This window comes from Hemibagrus wyckioides, linkage group LG17 (genome assembly GCF_019097595.1).
Source record: "Hemibagrus wyckioides isolate EC202008001 linkage group LG17, SWU_Hwy_1.0, whole genome shotgun sequence".
NCBI lineage: Eukaryota > Metazoa > Chordata > Actinopteri > Siluriformes > Bagridae > Hemibagrus > Hemibagrus wyckioides.
The window spans coordinates 23,386,356-23,407,448 of record NC_080726.1 but is presented as its reverse complement, the minus strand read 5'-3'; the positions used below and the strand labels follow the sequence as shown (position 1 = coordinate 23,407,448).

The following is a 21,093-nucleotide window of genomic DNA, read 5'->3' as shown; positions in this document are numbered from 1 at the left end:
TTTAACCACATTGCCATTCACGATCCCCGACTGTCTGGGCAGACATTTTTCCTGGGCAGCGTTTCGAGGCTTTTCTCCGGAAAAATAATGGCAATCCAATTCCAAAGACAGCATAAGACAGTTGTCTTCCAAGGCTCATTATTTTTTGGCCAAATTTGAAGGAAGTGCTGAATATCTGCTACTCGGTGAAGGCAATTTCCACTGTTGGGTTCATGAGAGTTTCATAAAAATTTGGAGAAAAATAAATAAATAAATAAAAACGGTGGTCAGGATTGACATGGTGCATGATTTGCAAGCTTCATGAACAATTAATACACAATTAATAATTTAAATATTAGACAATAATCATGATTGAAAACAGAATATAGACAAAGTTTACGAGAGTTTAAAATAAACATGTACGCAGACAAAATATGCAGTTAGCATGATGTACACGCTTATTAACACACACACACACAGTGAAACTGAAGAGGCAGCAGTTCAGACGCGCTGAAAGTATCTGATTAAAAATATATCATAACATTTTTTCCCCCCTTTTCTCCTAATTTAGCACCATGCAATCAGTCCTGCCCTTAAGCCTGCCCCAACGCCTCGGCCAAGCGGGGGAAAAATCTGGAACAGGCACGATCACTCCGAAGCGGAGACTGTGACTAATTCACTTCGACGTGGATTAAAAACCGGATTTTAATAAAAGAATTTATAATTCGGTTCAGTTTTGTCTGTGGGCAAAAACAAAAAAGGAGGCTTGACCGCATGCGGGACGCGTCGGGAAATACGTACGCTGGTCAAGTTCAGGGTGAAAAATCCTTTCTGTGGGAAAAAGAATGGACAGAAAAGAAAAGGTGAAGAGAGCAAAAATAAAAAATACATAAACAAATAAATACAAAGACGCTCAAAGAAAGAAGCGGGAAACAAATTTATGGAAAGTAAATGAAAGAAATGAAATAAGGATGAGGAAGAATAAAAAATAATAAAAGGCAGCAATTACACTGAGGATGGCAGTGTGAACTCTCCGAAGCAGCAGCAGCCGTGTGTGTGTGTGTGTGTGTGTGTGTGAGAGAGAGAAATTCTGCGCTTAACTGGATGATTTACCTTTGTTGCACTGCGTAAATGGTCGTAGTAAACTTCCTCAATGGCCTGGAAATAGATTACTCCTTTCAGCTTGGTCTCATGCTTGTCTGTGAACGAGGCAGAAATAACAAAGTGAGCAAAAAAATAAAATAAAATAAAATAAAATAAAATAAAATAAAATAAAATAAAATAAAATAAAATAAAATAAAATAAAATAAAATAAAATAAAATAAAATAAAATAAAATAAAATAAAATAAAATAAAATAAAATAAAATAAAATAAAATAAAATAAAATAATTTCTAGACAATGTTCTGTTCACCTTCTGCCTTCTTTTTCCCCTCTTTTTATTTTGAGATAAATACTTTAGTTATTTAAAATAAATAAAATGTGACAATCATTAGTACTATAACATTATGAGAGTTATTCTACAGATGTGGAAAAGCCTCGTCTGGGGATATTTGTGTGTGTGTGTGTGTGTGTGTGTGTGTGTACAGATGGGACTGAAAATTAGAGATGGAGGTCATGTGACAGAGACTGAAATTGCCCTTTGTGTTGTATTATTATTATTTATTAATTAATTAATTAATTAATTAATAAATAACTATTATTTTTAATTAATTCATTAAAAAAAAAAACCATAATTCTTTTACCTCCAACACGGTCAAAACATTTTTTTTTTTACACAATCTCCAGAGAACAATATACGCCTTAATTTTTTTTAAAAATTTTTATTTTTTAATAATTTTTCTTTCTTTTTCTTTCTTTTTTTTTTTTTTTTAAAGAGGAGAAAACTAGCCCTAAATTGTTCATGATGCAAAAATCAGTTCTTTTAATTATTCCACTTAGGATAATATCGAACATGGTTGATTTGGAGGTGAAGAATAAAAGGAAAAATAAAAAATAAAACAAGGGGTAAAAACTAGACTGTCCTCAGAGGCAGCGATATGGGAGGCAGCAATCCAGCCCTGTTATTGAGTTTGCGCCATCTTTTTTGCCTGTGTAACCATTAGGGGTAGAAACCGCTATCCCTGCTGAGCACGACGGCTGAGTGTGAAACAGAATTTCCACAGCATTGCGCTCGATTTCATCAGCATCATACAGAACGCGGACGAGCTGCTGGATATTTGTATGCCTCGAGCTATCCCGAGGCTATCGGAAACCACAGCAGCCTTCCCCGAGCTAAAGCCGCCGCTAATTACTGCATCCCCCCACGCTAGCTTCACTATGCCAGGACCGAGCTCTTGAGAAAGATGTCTTATAATTCATGTTAAAAAAAACTGGGGGAAAAAAATCTAAATGTTGTAAAATACTGTAAATCCTTCATTCATTTATTTCACTTTTCTGAGCTTAATTTGCTTCCTTCCTCTCTACTTTTCCGCTTCTCCTTTTGCTGCCAAGTCAAATTTCTCGTAAGTGATATCTTAACTTGGCCAACAAAATGGATTCAAAACGGTAGGCTCTCATCATCCAGGCTTAAGGCTCATGTACAGAGCCGAACACTTACCGCCGTAGTAGGAGAAGGTGCGTTTGAGGCGATCGAAGACGAACCAGCGCTTCTTCCACGATTTAATCTTTCCTCCCATTTTGACCAGGTAGCCCTTACACATCTTTTCCGTCAGGATGACGTGGTAGCAGGTGTCCACGTTGTGACCCGACGACTCCACGTGCGAGCGCAGGTCAAACTCCTCTTTGCGGATGGGCAGGTAGCGCGTCATGGGCCGAGCCTTTTGAGCCAAAAGAAAAGAAAGATCTATTTTTACACACAGATCTGTCTCAATCTGGCAGATTCTCCGTGATGAAGATTACACCTCAGCTCTGCACTCTAAGAAAAAGACTTTTTGTTTGTGAATAAACTGAAGTGTCTAAGGACGACGCACTACAAAAAGCCGTCTTCCCCTGGGGCGTCAAACTCCTCACTACAAACCCTGAACGGAGGTTTAAAGTCTCCTCCGACGCCGTTCTCACCGAGCTGCCACTGCCGTGAAACCGGTGACTAGAGGAAATTTCCAGAAACTGTTCCGGGCCAATTTTTAATGGACTTTTAAGTGACGTATGTTTAGGAAAATACGTTTACAGAATCTATACTTGTAGGTCTTACACACACACACACACAGATCAAACTCTAGGTGATGAAAGTTAAATGCACATCCAAAGGACACTGATGTGACACCAGAGTCATACAAAGAGCCAAACTGACAATAAAGCAAAGAAAATGCGAAATTTGTCTTTCGTTTTTGTGTGTATGCAAACACACACACATTAATATACATATACTTGTCTCAAGCACACACACACTTGAAACACTTATAATAGTACTGTTTGTATTAATTAATTGTGATTTAATTAAGTGTGTGTGTGTTTTCTCTCTTCTTTGTATGACTGATTGTCTACATCACATCAGTGTCCTCTGTATGAGCTTTTCCACTTCTATGTATTTTATCAATTTCCAGTGTGTGTGTGTGTGTGTGTGTGTGTGTGTGTGTGTGTGAGAACACATTACTGTATGTATTGGTTCAATATTTCACATTTCAGAGCAAAAACAAATATATATCAGGAATACTCTAAAGAAACTCTAACACACACATACATATATAAAACCAGTGACACTTAAAAAAATATATAAATATAAACAAAGGAAAAGACATCCTTACAACAAGCAGCTCTCTCAAACTGGCTATTAGAGTCCATCTCTTAAAAATGAGTATAATAATAATAATAATCGCAGATTTAATGTGTTTTGATACCCGACATAAGAATACAGAATGAAGATGATTTCAATTCTGCCACAGCAATTCATTTTGCTTCCATTTTCTGCAGCCCACATTAAATGTTATGCTTATTACAGTATTATTAAACGATTATTACTACTATATAACATTATTACTACTATGTAATAACATTACTACTATTAAAATCAAATCTATGATTATAAAGATCAGATAGATCTGTTAAGATAATATCGATATATCTAATCTATAACATTTTTAAACTATAGAAAGTCAATTGTGCCTAGAAATAGGTTTAGGTAAAGAATTTGAATAGATTCAAGCCACATATTTCCACTTTATATAATTTTTGTTGAATTAAAAGACGACCTTTGTCTTGTTCATGCCTCGTCAAGGCGAGTATAGTTATAGAATATTCATAGAATTTATAGAAGTTATAGAATTTCGTTTCTCTGTAACTTCACTGAAAGTTGTATTTATTGAGTATGAAACAGTAAGGAGTCGTAACACCGGGTAAACATTGACAAACGCTGCTGGGAAATACCTCACATCCCCGTCACGGAGCCGCGCTGATACAATACTGACGCTGGCATTACAGGTAGCTGCTTTACAGACGCTGTACAAATCTTACACAAGGATTTCATTAGCGCGGGCTCCCGAGTGCACGCGGTCATGTGGGGCTGCTAGAAAACAATTACATAATCTCAGTGGGGTGCGGTGGTCATTTCCACTGCAGGAGATCATCCAACACAAATAGGAAGTGTGACAGGAGTGGACGCAGGAGCACTTCACTGACCGATCACAGCTCAGTTAATGATACTGTGTTTACAGATTAAATGCTGCTAAAGCCATGTGCTGCTCTTTACAGTGTTTCATCACCACCGTGAACGCATGTGGTGTGTGTGGTGTATTGTGCGTGGTGTTGTGTGTGTGTTATGTGGTGTAGACTGGTGTATTGTGTTGTGGTGTGTTTCAGTGTATTGTGATGTGTGTTGTGGTGTGTTGTGTTGCAGTGTATTGTGTTGTGCTGTATGTTGTGTTGTGTTCTGGTATGTTGCATTGAGGTGTATTGTGTTGTGCTCTGTGTTGTGTTGGTGTGTTGTGTTGCAGTGTATTGTGTTGTGTTGGTGTGTAGCAGTGTATTGTGTTGTGTTGGTGTGTTGTGTTGCAGTGTATTGTGTTGTGTTGGTGTGTTGTGTTGCAGTGTATTGTGTTGTGTTTCAGTGTATTGTGATGTGTGTTGTGGTGTGTTGCAGTGTATTGTGTTGTGCTGTATGTTGTGTTGTGTTCTGGTATGTTGCATTGAGGTGTATTGTGTTGTGCTGTGTGTTGTGTTGGTGTGTAGCAGTGTATTGTGTTGTGTTGGTGTGTTGTGTTGCAGTGTATTGTGTTGTGTTGGTGTGTTGCAGTGTATTGTGCTGTGCTGTGTGTTGTGTTGCAGTGTATTGTGTTGTGTTGGTGTGTTGTGTTGCAGTGTATTGTGTTGTGTTGGTGTGTAGCAGTGTATTGTGTTGTGTTGGTGTGTTGTGTTGCAGTGTATTGTGCTGTGCTGTGTGTTGTGTTGCAGTGTATTGTGTTGTGCTGTGTGTTGTGTTGGTGTGTAGCAGTGTATTGTGTTGTGTTGGTGTGTAGCAGTGTATTGTGTTGTGCTGTGTGTTGTGTTGCAGTGTATTGTGTTGTGTTGGTGTGTTGTGTTGGTGTGTAGCAGTGTATTGTGTTGTGTTGGTGTGTAGCAGTGTATTGTGTTGTGCTGTGTGTTGTGTTGCAGTGTATTGTGTTGTGTTGGTGTGTTGTGTTGGTGTGTTGCAGTGTATTGTGCTGTGCTGTGTGTTGTGTTGCAGTGTATTGTGTTGGTGTGTAGCAGTGTATTGTATTGTGCTGTGTGTTGTGTTGGTGTGTTGTGTTGCAGTGTATTGTGTTGTGTTGGTGTGTTGCAGTGTATTGTGTTGTGTTGGTGTGTTGCAGTGTATTGTGCTGTGCTGTGTGTTGTGTTGCAGTGTATTGTGTTGGTGTGTAGCAGTGTATTGTGTTGTACTCTGTTGCACTGTGTATTGTGTTGTGTGTTGCGCTGTGCTGTGTAGTGTGTTTCAGTGTATTGTGATGTGTGTTGTGGTGTGTTTCAGTGTATTGTGATGTGTGTTGTGGTGTGTTTCAGTGTATTGTGATGTGTGTTGTGGTGTGTTGCAGTGTATTGTGTTGTGTGGTGTGTTTCAGTGTATTGTGATGTGTGTTGTGGTGTGTTTCAGTGTATTGTGATGTGTGTTGTGGTGTGTTGCAGTGTATTGTGATGTGTGTTGTGGTGTGTTGCAGTGTATTGTGTTGTGTGGTGTGTTTCAGTGTATTGTGATGTGTGTTGTGGTGTGTTGCAGTGTATTGTGTTGTGTGGTGTGTTTCAGTGTATTGTGATGTGTGTTGTGGTGTGTTGCAGTGTATTGTGTTGTGTGGTGTGTTTCAGTGTATTGTGATGTGTGTTGTGGTGTGTTTCAGTGTATTGTGTTGTGCTGTATGTTGTGTTGTGTTCTGGTATGTTGCATTGAGGTGTGTTGTGTTGTGTTGCAGTGTATTGTGTTGTGCTGTGTGTTGTGTTGGTGTGTTGCAGTGTATTGTGTTGTGTTGGTGTGTTGCAGTGTATTGTGTTGTGTTGGTGTGTTGTGTTGCAGTGTATTGTGTTGTGTGCTCTGTTGTGATATATTGTGTTGTACTCTGTATTGTGTTGTTGCACTGTGTATTGTGTTGTGTGTTGCGCTGTGCTGTGTATTGTGTTGTGTGTTGCGCTGTGCTGTGTATTGTGTTGTGTGTTGCGCTGTGCTGTGTATTGTGTTGTGTGTTGCGCTGTGCTGTGCTGTGTGTTGCGCTGTGCTGTGTATTGTGTTGTGTGTTGCGCTGTGCTGTGTATTGTGTTGCGCTGTGCTGTGCTGTGTGTTGCGCTGTGCTGTGTTGTGTGTTGCACTGTGCTGTGCTGTGTGTTGCACTGTGCTGTGTATTGTGTTGTGTGTTGCGCTGTGCTGTGTATTGTGTTGCGCTGTGCTGTGCTGTGTGTTGCGCTGTGCTGTGTTGTGTGTTGCACTGTGCTGTGCTGTGTGTTGCACTGTGCTGTGTATTGTGTTGTGTGTTGCACTGTGCTGTGTATTGTGTTGTGTGTTGCGCTGTGCTGTGTATTGTGTTGTGTGTTGCGCTGTGCTGTGTATTGTGTTGTGTGTTGCGCTGTGCTGTGTATTGTGTTGTGTGTTGCGCTGTGCTGTGTATTGTGTTGTGTGTTGCACTGTGCTGTGTATTGTGTTGCGCTGTGCTGTGCGTTGCACTGTGCTGTGTATTGTGTTGTGTGTTGCGCTGTGCTGTGTATTGTGTTGTGTGTTGCGCTGTGCTGTGTATTGTGTTGTGTGTTGCGCTGTGCTGTGTATTGTGTTGTGTGTTGCGCTGTGCTGTGTATTGTGTTCTGTTTATACTCATATTAACATAATTATCGATTCATTCTAACTGATTATAAATTGACTCTAAGTGATTAGAATTGATCAATTATTGAAAAAGACAAAAAAAAATGAAACTAAAATAATTCTGAAACAAATATATAAATAAGGCTGGATAACTCCAAATAAAATATACCTAAAACAAAAAAATAGAGTCTGAAAATCAGGCAATTATCAAAGGAAATTAACTTGTGATGTATTACAACAGATATAAAAAAATTGTCAAAAATCCTATCATCATGTTGTCGAGTTGAAACCGTGTCGTTTCGAGATTTACCCCTGTCTTGGGTTGTTGTTTTTTCTCTTTATTTTTTTTATTTTTTTTTATTTTTTACACAGTCCAGTGTGTTGTCTTTGTACATCATCCTATGTGCAGTGTACCGACTCCTGTTTATCGTTCATCTCACCTGAGAGAAGTTCTTCGCTCTCATCTTCACCTCCTTCTCGATGAGCTGCTGTCGGTGCACCGTCTCCTCCTGCAGCCTCTTCTCAGCCTCCTCCCTCCTCTTCCTCTCCTCCTCCAGCAGTTGTTTACGTGCCTGGCTCTCTCGCTCCTGTAGCACACGCACACACACACACAAAGCAGAAAGCACCATGAGAACTGAGTAACCTGGAACCTCCTTTGTTAAACAGTAAGGTCAATCTTCTTCATTTCGCTCACCTTGGACTCGAGGAGTCTGGCCTTCTCCAGGTGAGCCTCCTTCAGCAGCTTCTCCATCTCTTCGATTTTCAGCGCACCCATACCACTCGCACTGGATCACAGGGAACACGCGCTTCTCTTTTAGTCCACATTCAGTACTAACTAAGCAACTTGTGGTGGACTTTGCATAATAATAATATAATATTGCATTATTAGTAGAAAACTGTACAAATAATGCAACAAAACGTAAATACAGCAATATAAGTAATGCAAAAGTGATAACTAAACAGAGTAATTTAAAAAATAGAGACCATGCATAACATTATCACCAATATTGTATTGGTCACTCTTTTGCTGCCAAAACAGCCCTGACCCGTCCTGCACTGTGTATTCTAACCCCTTTCTATCAGAACCAGCATTAACTTCTTCAGCAATTTGAGCAACAGTAGCTCGTCTGTTGGATCGGATCACACGGGCCAGCCTTCGCTCCCCACGTGCATCAATGAGCCTTGGCCGCCCATGACCCTGTCACCGGTTCACCACTGTTCCTTCCTTGGACCACTTTTGATAGATACTGACCACTGCAGACCGGGAACCCCCCACAAGAGCTGCAGTTTTGGAGACGCTCTGACCCAATTAAACAGTGCGGTGATTTTCAGAGCTGTTAAGAGTTAACGAGAGAAGCTTTTGTTTGTTTGCAGTTGAGTGGAAGTAGGAAAGAGGAAGTGTCTTGGATAGACAGCGAGCTACACAAGATATTTTTTTGCTTTTGTTTAAGAAGAAGTGATGATGCGCTGCAGTTTGCCCCTGGCCTCTGAGCAGAAGCAGCACCAAACCAGACAATTATGGAGGAGGTCAGGATGGACTTGGTGATGGCTGTGGACCAGTACTGCCTGGGGGAAGAGTGCAGTTTTTTTTTTTTCAGCTGGCTCAGCCTTTGCTGAGATTTTTTGATGATACAGGTAGCGTTTTTCTCTGGCTAAAGGTTACATGACTTGACAATCCGGAGGGATGACTCAATTGCTGAGGATGATGGGGCTACCTTACATTTTTGGTTATCTCAAATCGATAGTGTTTTTGGGTGTCCAGGTTATTGTGACTGTACAGGATTCACGTGCGTATACGGATTTCTCCGAGAAGGTGTCGAGCCTGATGGACGGCTCATTAAAAGTGCAGATGTTGCAGTAGATGGAGGAAGGGAAGAAGAGGAGCACGTATCGGTGAGGTGTATCTCTGCAGTGCTGATATATAGCGCCTGACATTTATTTGCCATGCTGTCTGTCTGTCAGGAGATCTGAGATCCACTGGCAGATAGAGATTGGCAGATCCAGTCAGTTTCTTGTCCGGCATCGTGGTGTAGGCCGAGCTGAAGTCAACAAAATAATCCGAGCGTGTTCCGAGCGTGTCGAGATATTTCCGCCGGCTCGTGTTTAATCCACCGTCAACTGACCTATCGGTTCTGACGGGAAACTGCAGGAGTGGTGTTGAAACTAAAGCTGCTGAAATCTTTATTACTACAGAAGATTTAACACCGAAACAAGTTTAAAAGGTGGAAGTAAAATTTTAGGAGATATATATATATAGGAGCTCCAAATGCTGTTAGAGTAAGTGAACTAATAAAGCTAGCTAGCACCACTTATGTAGAAAACAGTGCGAAATTTTGCATGCCCTTAGGATAAAATTAAGTACAAATTTAATCAACAAGACAATTAGAGTGTTTGCTTTCACAGATATTTCGTCATTATCACACGTAATAAAATGCTAAGATATTAATAGTAAAAAAAAAAATCATTAAAAAGTTTTTTTTCTTCCCTCCAGGGAGTCAAACGAAAAGGAAAACTTTGTGCTTTTTTTGGATGCTTTTTAAACTGGTTTTTGCCTCACGTTTGCGGACCGTTAGCTCGCTGTAATATACACTCACTTTTTAAAGTTTCTACATGGAATCGTAACAGAGACACTTGGGATTTTGTTTTCCACTCAGAAAATAAAGAACATGCATTTTTAACTGAGTTTTCTTTGTCTGTTTACTAGATACCACTGGCTGAACGTGTGGAGAGAGAGAAAGAGAGAGAGGGAGGGAGAAAGAGAGAGGGAGGAAGAGAGAGAGAGAGAGAGAGAGAGAGAGAGAGAGAGAAAGAAAGAGAGGCAGGGAGATGGAGAAGAAGAGGGAGAGAGAGAGAGAGAGAGAGAGAGAGAGAGGGAGGGAGAGAGAGAGAGAGAGAGAGAGAGAGAGAGAGAGAGGGAGGGAGGGAGAGAGAGAGAGAGAGAGAGAGAGAGAGAGAGAGAGGGAGGGAGAGAGAGAGAGGGAGGGAGGGAGAGAGGGAGAGAGAGAGAGAGAGGGAGGGAGAGAGAGAGAGAGGGAGGGAGAGAGAGAGAGAGAGAGGGAGGGAGAGAGAGAGAGAGAGAGAAAGCATGCTTCTAAATGGACTCATGCATCATTTTCAGTCACAGGATCAGTTTAGGAGAGAGTGAAGCATGAGCTGCGATGAAGAGGAAGATGATGAGGGACATGGCCCTCAGCAGTCTGAGAGTGGGGGGGGTAACGGAGCAGTCTGGGTGAGAGTGGGGGGGTAACGGAGCAGTCTGGGTGAGAGTGGGGGATAACGGAGCAGTCTGGGTGAGAGTGGGGGATAACGGAGCAGTCTGGGTGAGAGTGGGGGATAACGGAGCAGTCTGGGTGAGAGTGGGGGATAACGGAGCAGTCTGGGTGAGAGTGGGGGATAACGGAGCAGTCTGGGTGAGAGTGGGGGATAACGGAGCAGTCTGGGTGAGAGTGGGGGGATAACGGAGCAGTCTGGGTGAGAGTGGGGGGGATAACGGAGCAGTCTGGGTGAGAGTGGGGGATAACGGAGCAGTCTGGGGGAGAGTGGGGGGGATAACGGAGCAGTCTGGGTGAGAGTGGGGATAATGAGCAGTCTGGGTGAGAGTGGGGGATAACGGAGCAGTCTGGGTGAGAGTGGGGGATAACGGAGCAGTCTGGGTGAGAGTGGGGGGATAACGGAGCAGTCTGGGTGAGAGTGGGGGATAACGGAGCAGTCTGGGTGAGAGTGGGGGATAACGGAGCAGTCTGGGTGAGAGTGGGGGATAACGGAGCAGTCTGGGTGAGAGTGGGGGATAGCGGAGCAGTCTGGGTGAGAGTGGGGGGATAACGGAGCAGTCTGGGTGAGAGTGGGGGATAACGGAGCAGTCTGGGTGAGAGTGGGGGATAACGGAGCAGTCTGGGTGAGAGTGGGGGGATAACGGAGCAGTCTGGGTGAGAGTGGGGGATAACGGAGCAGTCTGGGTGAGAGTGGGGGGATAGCGGAGCAGTCTGGGTGAGAGTGGGGGATAACGGAGCAGTCTGGGTGAGAGTGGGGGGGGTAACGGAGCAGTCTGGGTGAGAGTGGGGGGATAACGGAGCAGTCTGGGTGAGAGTGGGGGGGATAACGGAGCAGTCTGGGTGAGAGTGGGGGGGATAACGGAGCAGTCTGGGTGAGAGTGGGGGATATGGAGCAGTCTGGGTGAGTGGGGGGTAACGGAGCAGTCTGGGTGAGAGTGGGGGGGGGGTAACGGAGCAGTCTGGGTGAGAGTGGGGGGGGTAACGGAGCAGTCTGGGTGAGAGTGGGGGGATAACGGAGCAGTCTGGGTGAGAGTGGGGGGGATAACGGAGCAGTCTGGGTGAGAGTGGGGGGGGATAACGGAGCAGTCTGGGTGAGAGTGGGGGGGGGGGGGTAACGGAGCAGTCTGGGTGAGAGTGGGGGATAACGGAGCAGTCTGGGTGAGAGTGGGGATAACGGAGCAGTCTGGGTGAGGGGGGGGGTAACGGAGCAGTCTGGGTGAGAGTGGGGGGGGTAACGGAGCAGTCTGGGTGAGAGTGGGGGGGATAACGGAGCAGTCTGGGTGAGAGTGGGGGGGATAACGGAGCAGTCTGGGTGAGAGTGGGGGGGGATAACGGAGCAGTCTGGGTGAGAGTGGGGGGGATAACGGAGCAGACTGGGTGAGAGTGGGGGGATAACGGAGCAGTCTGGGTGAGAGTGGGGGATAGCAGACAGTCTGGGTGAGAGTGGGGGATAACGGAGCAGTCTGGGTGAGAGTGGGGGGGGATAACGGAGCAGTCTGGGTGAGAGTGGGGGGATAACGGAGCAGTCTGGGTGAGAGTGGGGGGGATAACGGAGCAGTCTGGGTGAGAGTGGGGGGGGGGGATAACGGAGCAGTCTGGGTGAGAGTGGGGGGGATAACCGAGCAGTCTGGGTGAGAGTGGGGGATAACGGAACAGTCTGGGTGAGAGTGGGGGGTAACGGAGCAGTCTGGGTGAGAGTGGGGGGATAACGGAGCAGTCTGGGTGAGGGGGGGGTAACGGAGCAGTCTGGGTGAGAGTGGGGGGGGTAACGGAGCAGTCTGGGTGAGAGTGGGGGGGATAACGGAGCAGTCTGGGGGGAGAGTGGGGGGGGGGGGTAACGGAGCAGTCTGGGTGAGAGTGGGGGGGGGGTAACGGAGCAGTCTGGGTGAGAGTGGGGGGGATAACGGAGCAGTCTGGGTGAGAGTGGGGGGGATAACGGAACAGTCTGGGTGAGAGTGGGGGGGATAACGGAGCAGTCTGGGTGAGAGTGGGGGGGGATAACGGAGCAGTCTGGGGTGAGAGTGGGGGGGATAACGGAGCAGTCTGGGTGAGAGTGGGGGGGATAACGGAGCAGTCTGGGTGAGAGTGGGGGGATAACGGAGCAGTCTGGGTGAGAGTGGGGGATAACGGAGCAGTCTGGGTGAGAGTGGGGGGGTAACGGAGCAGTCTGGGTGAGAGTGGGGGGGATAACGGAGCAGTCTGGGTGAGAGTGGGGGGGGATAACGGAGCAGTCTGGGTGAGAGTGGGGGGGGATAACGGAGCAGTCTGGGTGAGAGTGGGGGGGATAACGGAGGTGAATGAACAAAGTGAAAGACACAAACGTCACACTGGTTATTTATAATGTTTGATTGGTGATGGAATCCTGCGAATGCAACATGTGTATTCAGTGTAAGTCCCTGTTACAGTCTGCAGACAGAACTATTCATTTTTAACTGCATACACACACACAGTTTTATGAAAGGAAATGCACTGATTTCTGAAAGCATGTTTCTAACCTGGACATGTTATCCGGCGAGCAGGCGGAGTTGTTGCTGGTGGACACGCTGGTGTCGATGCTGTCCGAGCTCTCCAGGCTGAGCGTGTCGTAGTTGTCCTCTCCAGCAGAGGGTGCTGTGTGGTGCAGGATGGAGTGATGGACCAGCGGAGGAGCTGGAGAGCTGCTGAGCTGCGTGTGAGAGCCGTGCAGCGCCTCCCACTGGCACTGAGCCTCGGCTGCAGCCTTCTGCTTCAGTTCTGCCAGACGCCGTCGCTGCTCCTCGATTACCTGCTGACCTGGAGAGAGAGAGAGAGAGAGAGAGAGAGAGAGAGAGATGTAAGAGGAAGCAGAATGAACAGATTTAGATATTAGGTGTGAGAAGGTATGCAGGATGAAAGTGACAGTGTGTGAAATGATTTTTTTTTACATTACTGCATCTGCTGCAGCTCTGCACTGTAAAAGGTGATAAGATGGAACCCAGTTTAATGCGGTCAATAATTTGGGTCAGTGACCTGTTGGAGTGTTTCTATAGGAAATTAGAAAGAAGAGTTCCAGCATTTTACCACAGAGACAGTGGTGCTATGTGAAGTGTGCAGCAGGTCTAAAGAGCCACACTGCACAATTTTGTGTCATAAAATGAGATTTGTTTACCATCAGATACAGTTACACACCGAACACACACACACACACACACACAGACGTACACCAGTGTACTACATCACCACACAACCCTTCTGCACAGGAACTCTACAGTGCAATATAAATATAAAAAAAACTGGACCAAAATCTCTCTCTCTCTCACACACACACACACAATCCCATGCCAAGCCCAACTAAACAGAGAAACCCATGTATCCATGTAGGATGACACGCCATGGCCACATTGCTCTTTCATGCCCTCACACAGACACCAGGCACCTGCACTGTGCTTCAAAAAAATAAAAATAATGCCCAAGCAAATCTCCTGCTTCCAGTCACAGAAAAATAAACACATCTTAACCATATGGCTCCATGCCAAGCGAGAGAGAGAGAGAGAGAGAGAGAGAGACAGACAGACAGACAGACAGACAGACAGAGAGAGAGCGACAGACAGAGAGAGAGAGAGACACAGAGAGACAGACAGAGACACAGAGAGACAGACAGAGAGAGAGAGAGAGAGAGAGACAGAGAGAGAGATACAGAGAGAGTGAAATACAGAGAGAGAGAGAGAGAGAGAGAGAGAGAGAGACATACAGAGAGACAGACAGAGACAGAGACAGAGAGAGAGAGAGAGAGACAGAGAGAGAGAGAGATACAGAGAGAGAGACAGAGAGAGTGAAATACAAAGACAGACAGAGAGAGAGAGAGAGAGAGACATACAGAGAGAGTGAAATACAGAGAGAGAGAGAGAGAGACATACAGAGAGAGAGACAGAGAGAGTGAAATACAAAGACAGACAGAGAGAGAGAGAGAGAGAGAGAGAGAGAGAGAGAGAGAGACAGAAAGCACGCTTCTAAATGGACTCATGCACCATTTTCAGCCACAGGATCAGTTTAGAGAGAGTGAAGGATGAGCTGCGATGAAGAGGAAGATGATGAAGGACACGGCCAAACCCACTCCAGACTCAATGCAATCTACCTGTGGGACTGTCCATGGTGGAGAACTCAGGCGATGATGGCAAGTAGTCTGGGTGAGAGTGGGGGAATATCGGAGATGAACGAACAAAAAGAGAGAGACAAACGTCACACTGGTTAAAAAAAAAAAAACCTGGAGGAGGAGTTCAGAGGAAAGGGTGGAGGGGTGGAGGGATAACAAGCACTGGAACATTTCAATCTAAAATCAATCAGACTGATCGCTTTATTCTCCCATTGACCGAGCGCTCTTCCATTTTCTCGTGGAAAAAAAAGAAAAAAATCCAAATGTTTCCCAAACTTTTCTCAAAACAAACTTTGGCAGAATTTCTGTCCTTTCCTTCCATTCCTAAAAAAATAATTTATTAATTTAAAAATTAACAATTTCCCCGAGGAGGAGACCAATAAAGTATTCTGAAATCTGTACAATAAATATTGGCTGCATTAGAGAAAAAAATTGCATTAAAACCTAAACATAAATTCCTGGACAATGGATTTTGTTTATTATTATTATTATTATTAATTAGAAATTATTAATTATTAAGAAATTATTTCTTTCTGTATATTTCCATGAAATCTGCCTAGAAATTCTAGATAAAAATTTTTTCCCAGATTTTCCAGACCTGCACATGAATCCTGTTTATTACAGCCTCTCTCTTTTTTTTTATTTAAATAAAAAATAAAACTTTCTAAAATAAGTTTATGTTTATCCAAATGCACTCGAAAGTAACAGAGGTCTTGTGACCCGTTCCAAATTCACTAAAAAAAATAAATAAAAATGAATTATTTATTTATTTATACACAGATCAGCCATTTAAAAGTGGGAATATGTCTGCTTGTGACTCTTTTTAATTTCTTCTGTCTTCATTAAAGCCAAAGCTCAAAGCTCTCCTACTGGAAAAACGTTCAGTGTTTCTTCCTGCAATGCGTCGAATATAATATAATATAACGGAATATAAGAAGTAAAACAGGGACACTGCGGTGTAAAAGAACGTGTGAATACCTTTCTGTTGCAGTGCTAGCTGTCTCTTCATCTCAATGTCCTGTAAAGTGGCTGCGAGGTTGCGGGGGAGACTCCCGGTGCTACTGGCCACCATGAGGGGACTCTGGGTAAGTGAATATACAACCATTACACATACAAGTCCATCACAGTAGCGTGTGATAACTTGATATGATAATGAAGAACATGTGCGTGAGTGTGTTTTACCCTGGAGGAAGTGTTGCGGCCGAGTGTTGCCGTGGTGTAAGGGGGGGAAAGTCCGGCACTCACTTTTGGCTTCTGTGAGGATTGACTGGCGTCGCTGTCTAGCCTGGAGCGGTACACCTACAGAGCAGAGAAACCTGGACTGTTACACCACAATCACTCCAAACACTGTTTTCAGGAAAGGCTTTGTCATGTTTATAGTTTTTCAATCTCAAAAAATAGACCGAGAATGATTTCAGAAATGTGCGGAAGCCTGGGAAAACTCCTCGTACTGGGAACTTTCCATGCATCTCAATGGGATGTAAGTGTATTCGATCATATAAATGTGGATAGTCCTGACAGTGACGATTGTGTTGTAGTTGACCAACACCTCACTCACAACATGACTTTTCCTTACAAGGAAACTTGCACATTGTGAGGAAAATCATCTACAAACAGCCTGAATGTTTACTAAACTGATCACGTATCCAACATGACCTTTTGCAGGAAAAGGATCTAAGCCAGATTAATACAAAAATAAAACACATTTCCGTATAGTTTTGGTGAAATACTAGCTCCCCGTTTTCCGTCTGTTTGCCGGAATTTATCCACATCGGACTGCCGCACAAGTGTTACTTACATTCTCTGTCTAACTGTATTACTGTAATCTCTATATGTTATTTATTGTTATTTACAGGTTTATTAGTTAAAGCAAACCTCTTACTTCATGTGTGCAAGATACCAAAAATGTTATATATTTGTCACTTTCATGCTGCTCTTTGCACAATTACTTCGGTATTTGAACAATTAATACTATTTGCACTGTCACTTTGTTACATATAATGGCTGTACTGCAATTAACCTTATCTCTCCTATTACTCTTATTTTATTTATATGCTTCTTGTATATCTTGTAGTTTGTTTTTGTTCTTAGCATTACATTAGTAACTTCTGGTCAGTTATCACGTTACCCTGTGTATACTGACTATGTGCAAGATATACACAGTGTGCAATCTACAACCTGTCTTTGTGTTACTGTCTCTATTGCTGCTGGATATCTGGAATTTCCCTTCAGGATCAATTAAGTAAGTAAGTATGTATGTAAGTATGTAAGTATCTATCTATCTATCTATCTATCTATCTATCTATCTATCTATCTATCTATCTATCTATCTATCTATCTATCTATCTATGTTTATATATGGGTGGGGCTTATGTAGAGGAATGGGTGGGGCTTATGTAAAGGAAGAGGGATGGGGCTAATGTAGAGAAATGGGTGGGGCTTATGTAGAGGAATGGGTGGGGCTTATGTAGAGGAATGGGTGAGACCTATGTAGAGGAAGAGGGCTGGGTCTTATGTAGAGGAATGGGTGGGTCTTATGTAGAGGAATGGGTGGGGCTTATGTAGAGGAATGGGTGGGGCCTATGTAGAGGAAGAGGGCTGGGTCTTATGTAGAGGAATGGGTGGGGCTTATGTAGAGGAATGGGTGGGGCCTATGTAGAGGAATGGATGGGGCTTATGTAGAGGAATGGATGGGGCTTCTGTAGAGGAATGGGTGGGGCTTATGTAGAGGAAGAGGGACGAGGCTTATGTAGAGGAATGGGTGGTGCTTATGTAGAGGGATGGGTGGGGCTTATACATGTACACAATAAATCATTTAAATTGACAGTTCTGTAATTCTATAATAAACAGAAAATTTCACTTTAACATGTTTAATGTTTATAAAAATGCATATTTTGGAAAGATAAATAAATAAATCTATGAGAAAATGATTCTAAATCTAAATTTTGATACAAATTCAAGCCAACTGCTTTATCCTGTACAACACAATACACGCATGATCGAGCAGACTGCTTTAGTGTTAGACATTTCATGCCAAGTCATGTGACCTTTCCAGTTTGTTGGCCAGCAGAACAGTGGCCATGAGCCTGAACAATACGACAAGGCTCCTGGAGCTACCCATGCATTAAGACAGACCTACATGACGATGAAGACATGAAGAAATAAGAGCAGTGGGAAAAAGATAAAGAAAGAGAAAGAGGAAAGTGGGGTCTTCATGGCAGGAGTTACCTGCAGAGGTCTGTGTGCCGAGTGAGCTTTAGCCGGGAGAGGAGGCGGGCACAGCTGGCTGGGATCTACAGCCGCCATCACCTCCTGGTACCAGCGCTCTAAATCTAGCTTGGGGATCTGGGGCCTAAGCCGCTCCGGCTGACCCTGTACCCGCATCGGAACGCAGAGGAAGGTGGTGGGGTGGAATGGGAAGAGAAAGTGAGGGAAAGAAGAAGAAAAGAAGATAAAAGTGTTACAGAGGAACTGAAAAGCTGGTTTTAATGAGAAGAATGGACCACTATTAACTCATTTTAAAGAAATTGCTCAGTCCCTCCAGGAGTTTATTTGTGACTGTTGCTTATTTTGGTGCAGAAAATTTCTTAACTACTTGCTTATGTAGAGTAACAGGGACGTGGCTTATGTAGAGGAAGAGGGACGGTGATTATGTAGAGGAATGGGTGGGGCTTATGTATAGGAAGAGGGACAGGGCTTATGTAAAGAAAGAGGGGCAGAGCTTATGTAGAGGAACAGGGGCTAGGCTTATATAGAGGAAGAGGCACGGGGCTTATGTAGAGTAACAGGGGCGGGGCTTATGTAGAGGAATGGGTGGGGTTTATGTAGAGGAAGAAGGGCAAGGCTTATGTAGAGGAAGAGGGACGGGGCTTATGTAGAGTAACGAGTCAGGACTTATATGTAGAGTAACGGGATGAGGCTTATGTAAAAGAAGAGGGACGTGGCTTATGTAGAGGAACAGGAGTGAGGCTTCTGTCTTATGTAGAAGAGGGACGAGGCTTATGTAGAGTAACGAGTCAAGGCTTATATGTAGAGTAACGGGATGAGGCTTATGTAAAAGAAGAGGGACGTGGCTTATGTAGAGGAATGGGTGGGGCTTATGTAGATGAAAAGGGGTAGGGCTTATGTAGAGGAAGAGGGACGAGGCTTATGTAGAGGAAAAGGGACCAGGCTTATGTAGAGTAACGGGATGAGGCTTATGAAGAGTAACGGGATGAGGCTTATGTAGAGGAAGAGGGGCGGGGCTTATCTAGAGTAACAAGGACATGGCTTATGTAGAGGAATGGGTGGGGCTTATATAGAGGAACAGGAACAGGAACAGGGCTTATGTAGAGGAATTGGTGGGGCTTATATAGAGGACCAGGAACCAGCAACCCAGAGTCTTAACCACTTGAGACACCACCATCCTTGTTCATAAACATCTTAAATTTGAAGCACAGATACAGAAATCAGAATTTTCACTATGAAGGGTGAAGATGACTACAGAATAAACTGCAACCCCATCACAATGGAAACGCAACGCAGAGACGATTACATAGATTAATTCAAAACAAAAAGCAAATCAGACGAGAAATCTAAAAAACAAAAAGACAAACTGTCCCGCTGTTCATTAGTGACATGCAGAAAATCTTTGGCTTAACATTGCTTTATCTCTTCAGCTGCTTCCGTCAGAAACGAATGCAATTTCCCGCGTTTAATTTTCATCACTGTGTTGCAGTCACGCGACACTGAAATGCAACCCATCGCTTCCTCGTTAAATAATCACGAATTACTACTTAAACATTTTAAAAGTTCTTATATGATCAGAAATACTTACAGCTCGCAGCAGGGAGAAAGAACTGAAGAGATGTAAGAGCAATGAAATGTTTGCTTTGCAGTGTGAAATATTTACTGCGTGTCCCTAATGAAAAGAAAAAGAGCTTGGGCATTTTATTTCGCAATGTTTTTCATATTTTCTTCATATCAACGATAACGAATTTGACTAGCGTTGAAGAAGACGATGACTTATTTGATTTAATACACAGATAAACTGGATTTAAAAGGTTGTAACGTAGCAGAAAGCAGGAGCTAGAAGAAGAGAGACACACCTCAAAACAGAGAGAAAGAGAAGAGCCATGAGGGGAAGGAAGACAGGAAAAGGCAGGCTCGGTGAAGGTGGGACGACGCAATTGGGCAGGAGAGGTGGGGGAGGAATCCACCTTCGGCATCCCATAGATCTGGTTTAATTGGCCCACCGTAACATAGTCCTGAAACCCAGCAGGGACACCCAGGCGCAAGCAGACGGAAGGGAATAAAGAGGAAAAGAGCGAGACGTTAAAAGACAGACAAGCACAAAAATATAGAAACAAATTTCTCAAAGCGCTAATGATGAACAGGACATTCTGATTCTCCTAATACAATGTTCAAGACTTTATCTGGTCTCCTAAAAATGACCATTTTAAGGGGAAAAAAAAGAGGCTTTTAATCACCAGGTAATGTATGAATGTGAGAATTCTGATATGAATTCCTGAACAGAGTAATTAGCTGTGTTTAACTGGTTACAGCAAACGTTTTAGGAGTACACTGGGAAAAAAATAAATAAATATCTGGTCAGTCAGATTTTAAAAAATAAATAAATAAAAATTGTATTAAAGTTAACTTAAATCAGTTTTTTTAACTGTTAGATTAAGTGATGTAGAGTGAGCGTGATTGATTTACGGAATATTAGCGCAAACCGCTAACAGAAAGAGTTCTCATGATGTTAGCACTGATGGAAATTACAGAATAATTACGGTGTTGCATTTTTGTGATTAAAGTAGAGGAAATCACGAGTCAGTTTAATTCAGGGTTTTGGAAAATATTTGATCAGATCATGTCAGATGTGTGTTAAATGTTCCTCAGTGAAATGAAGTACACTGTAGAGAGCTGCTTTTTCTTACAGAACTGCATACAGAATGAGTGCAAGCAAGCAACAGAGAGAGGAAAAGAAAAGAAATGAAGTTAGAGCACTGTGATACCTCGCAGGGGGCAGTTACAGCTGGGTCAAGTGTAAGTAAGGGGTCAAGCGAAGCAGATTTGGTCAGCTGGGTATCGCTCACATACATCCTACAGGAATCCGCCTTCCTGCTGTAGCCCTGTACAACCACCAAGGGATTTACACAGGACCAGATCAGTCATTATGTACATAAAGCATCCTGGACAGATTCTCACACACACACACACACACACACACACACACCTCGCATCCTCTATATACATATAAACACTAAAATGGCCAAAAGTCTGTGGACACTCGACCCTCCCAGCCACATGTGAATCTTCAAACCATAAACTGTTGGCACAAAGACAGCAGCACACAAAGGTCTGGGACATCTTTGTACGCTGTAGCATTACAGTTTCCCTTCACTGACACCAAGCAGCCCAAATATGCCTCAGCATGAAGATACAACAGAGTGAGATTCTGGTGTGGAAGAACTCAAGTGTCCGGCACACAGCCCT

At 43.6% G+C, this 21,093-nt stretch overlaps 1 protein-coding gene across 1 annotated transcript in view; it reads right to left on the bottom strand.

Moving 5' to 3' along the window:
* The window catches only part of phldb1b (pleckstrin homology-like domain, family B, member 1b), a 75,533-nt gene that overhangs the window by 5,858 nt on the left and 48,582 nt on the right, over positions 1–21,093 (bottom strand). The window contains exons 14-23 of the mRNA XM_058414454.1: positions 19,704–19,862; positions 17,845–17,988; positions 15,799–15,915; positions 15,595–15,697; positions 14,599–14,646; positions 13,001–13,277; positions 7,928–8,018; positions 7,674–7,820; positions 2,578–2,797; positions 1,093–1,178 (exon numbers count right to left, since the gene is read on the bottom strand). Of these exons, the coding sequence (XP_058270437.1) occupies positions 1,093–1,178; positions 2,578–2,797; positions 7,674–7,820; positions 7,928–8,018; positions 13,001–13,277; positions 14,599–14,646; positions 15,595–15,697; positions 15,799–15,915; positions 17,845–17,988; positions 19,704–19,862 (1,392 nt within the window). The remainder of the gene's footprint in view (positions 1–1,092; positions 1,179–2,577; positions 2,798–7,673; positions 7,821–7,927; positions 8,019–13,000; positions 13,278–14,598; positions 14,647–15,594; positions 15,698–15,798; positions 15,916–17,844; positions 17,989–19,703; positions 19,863–21,093) is intronic.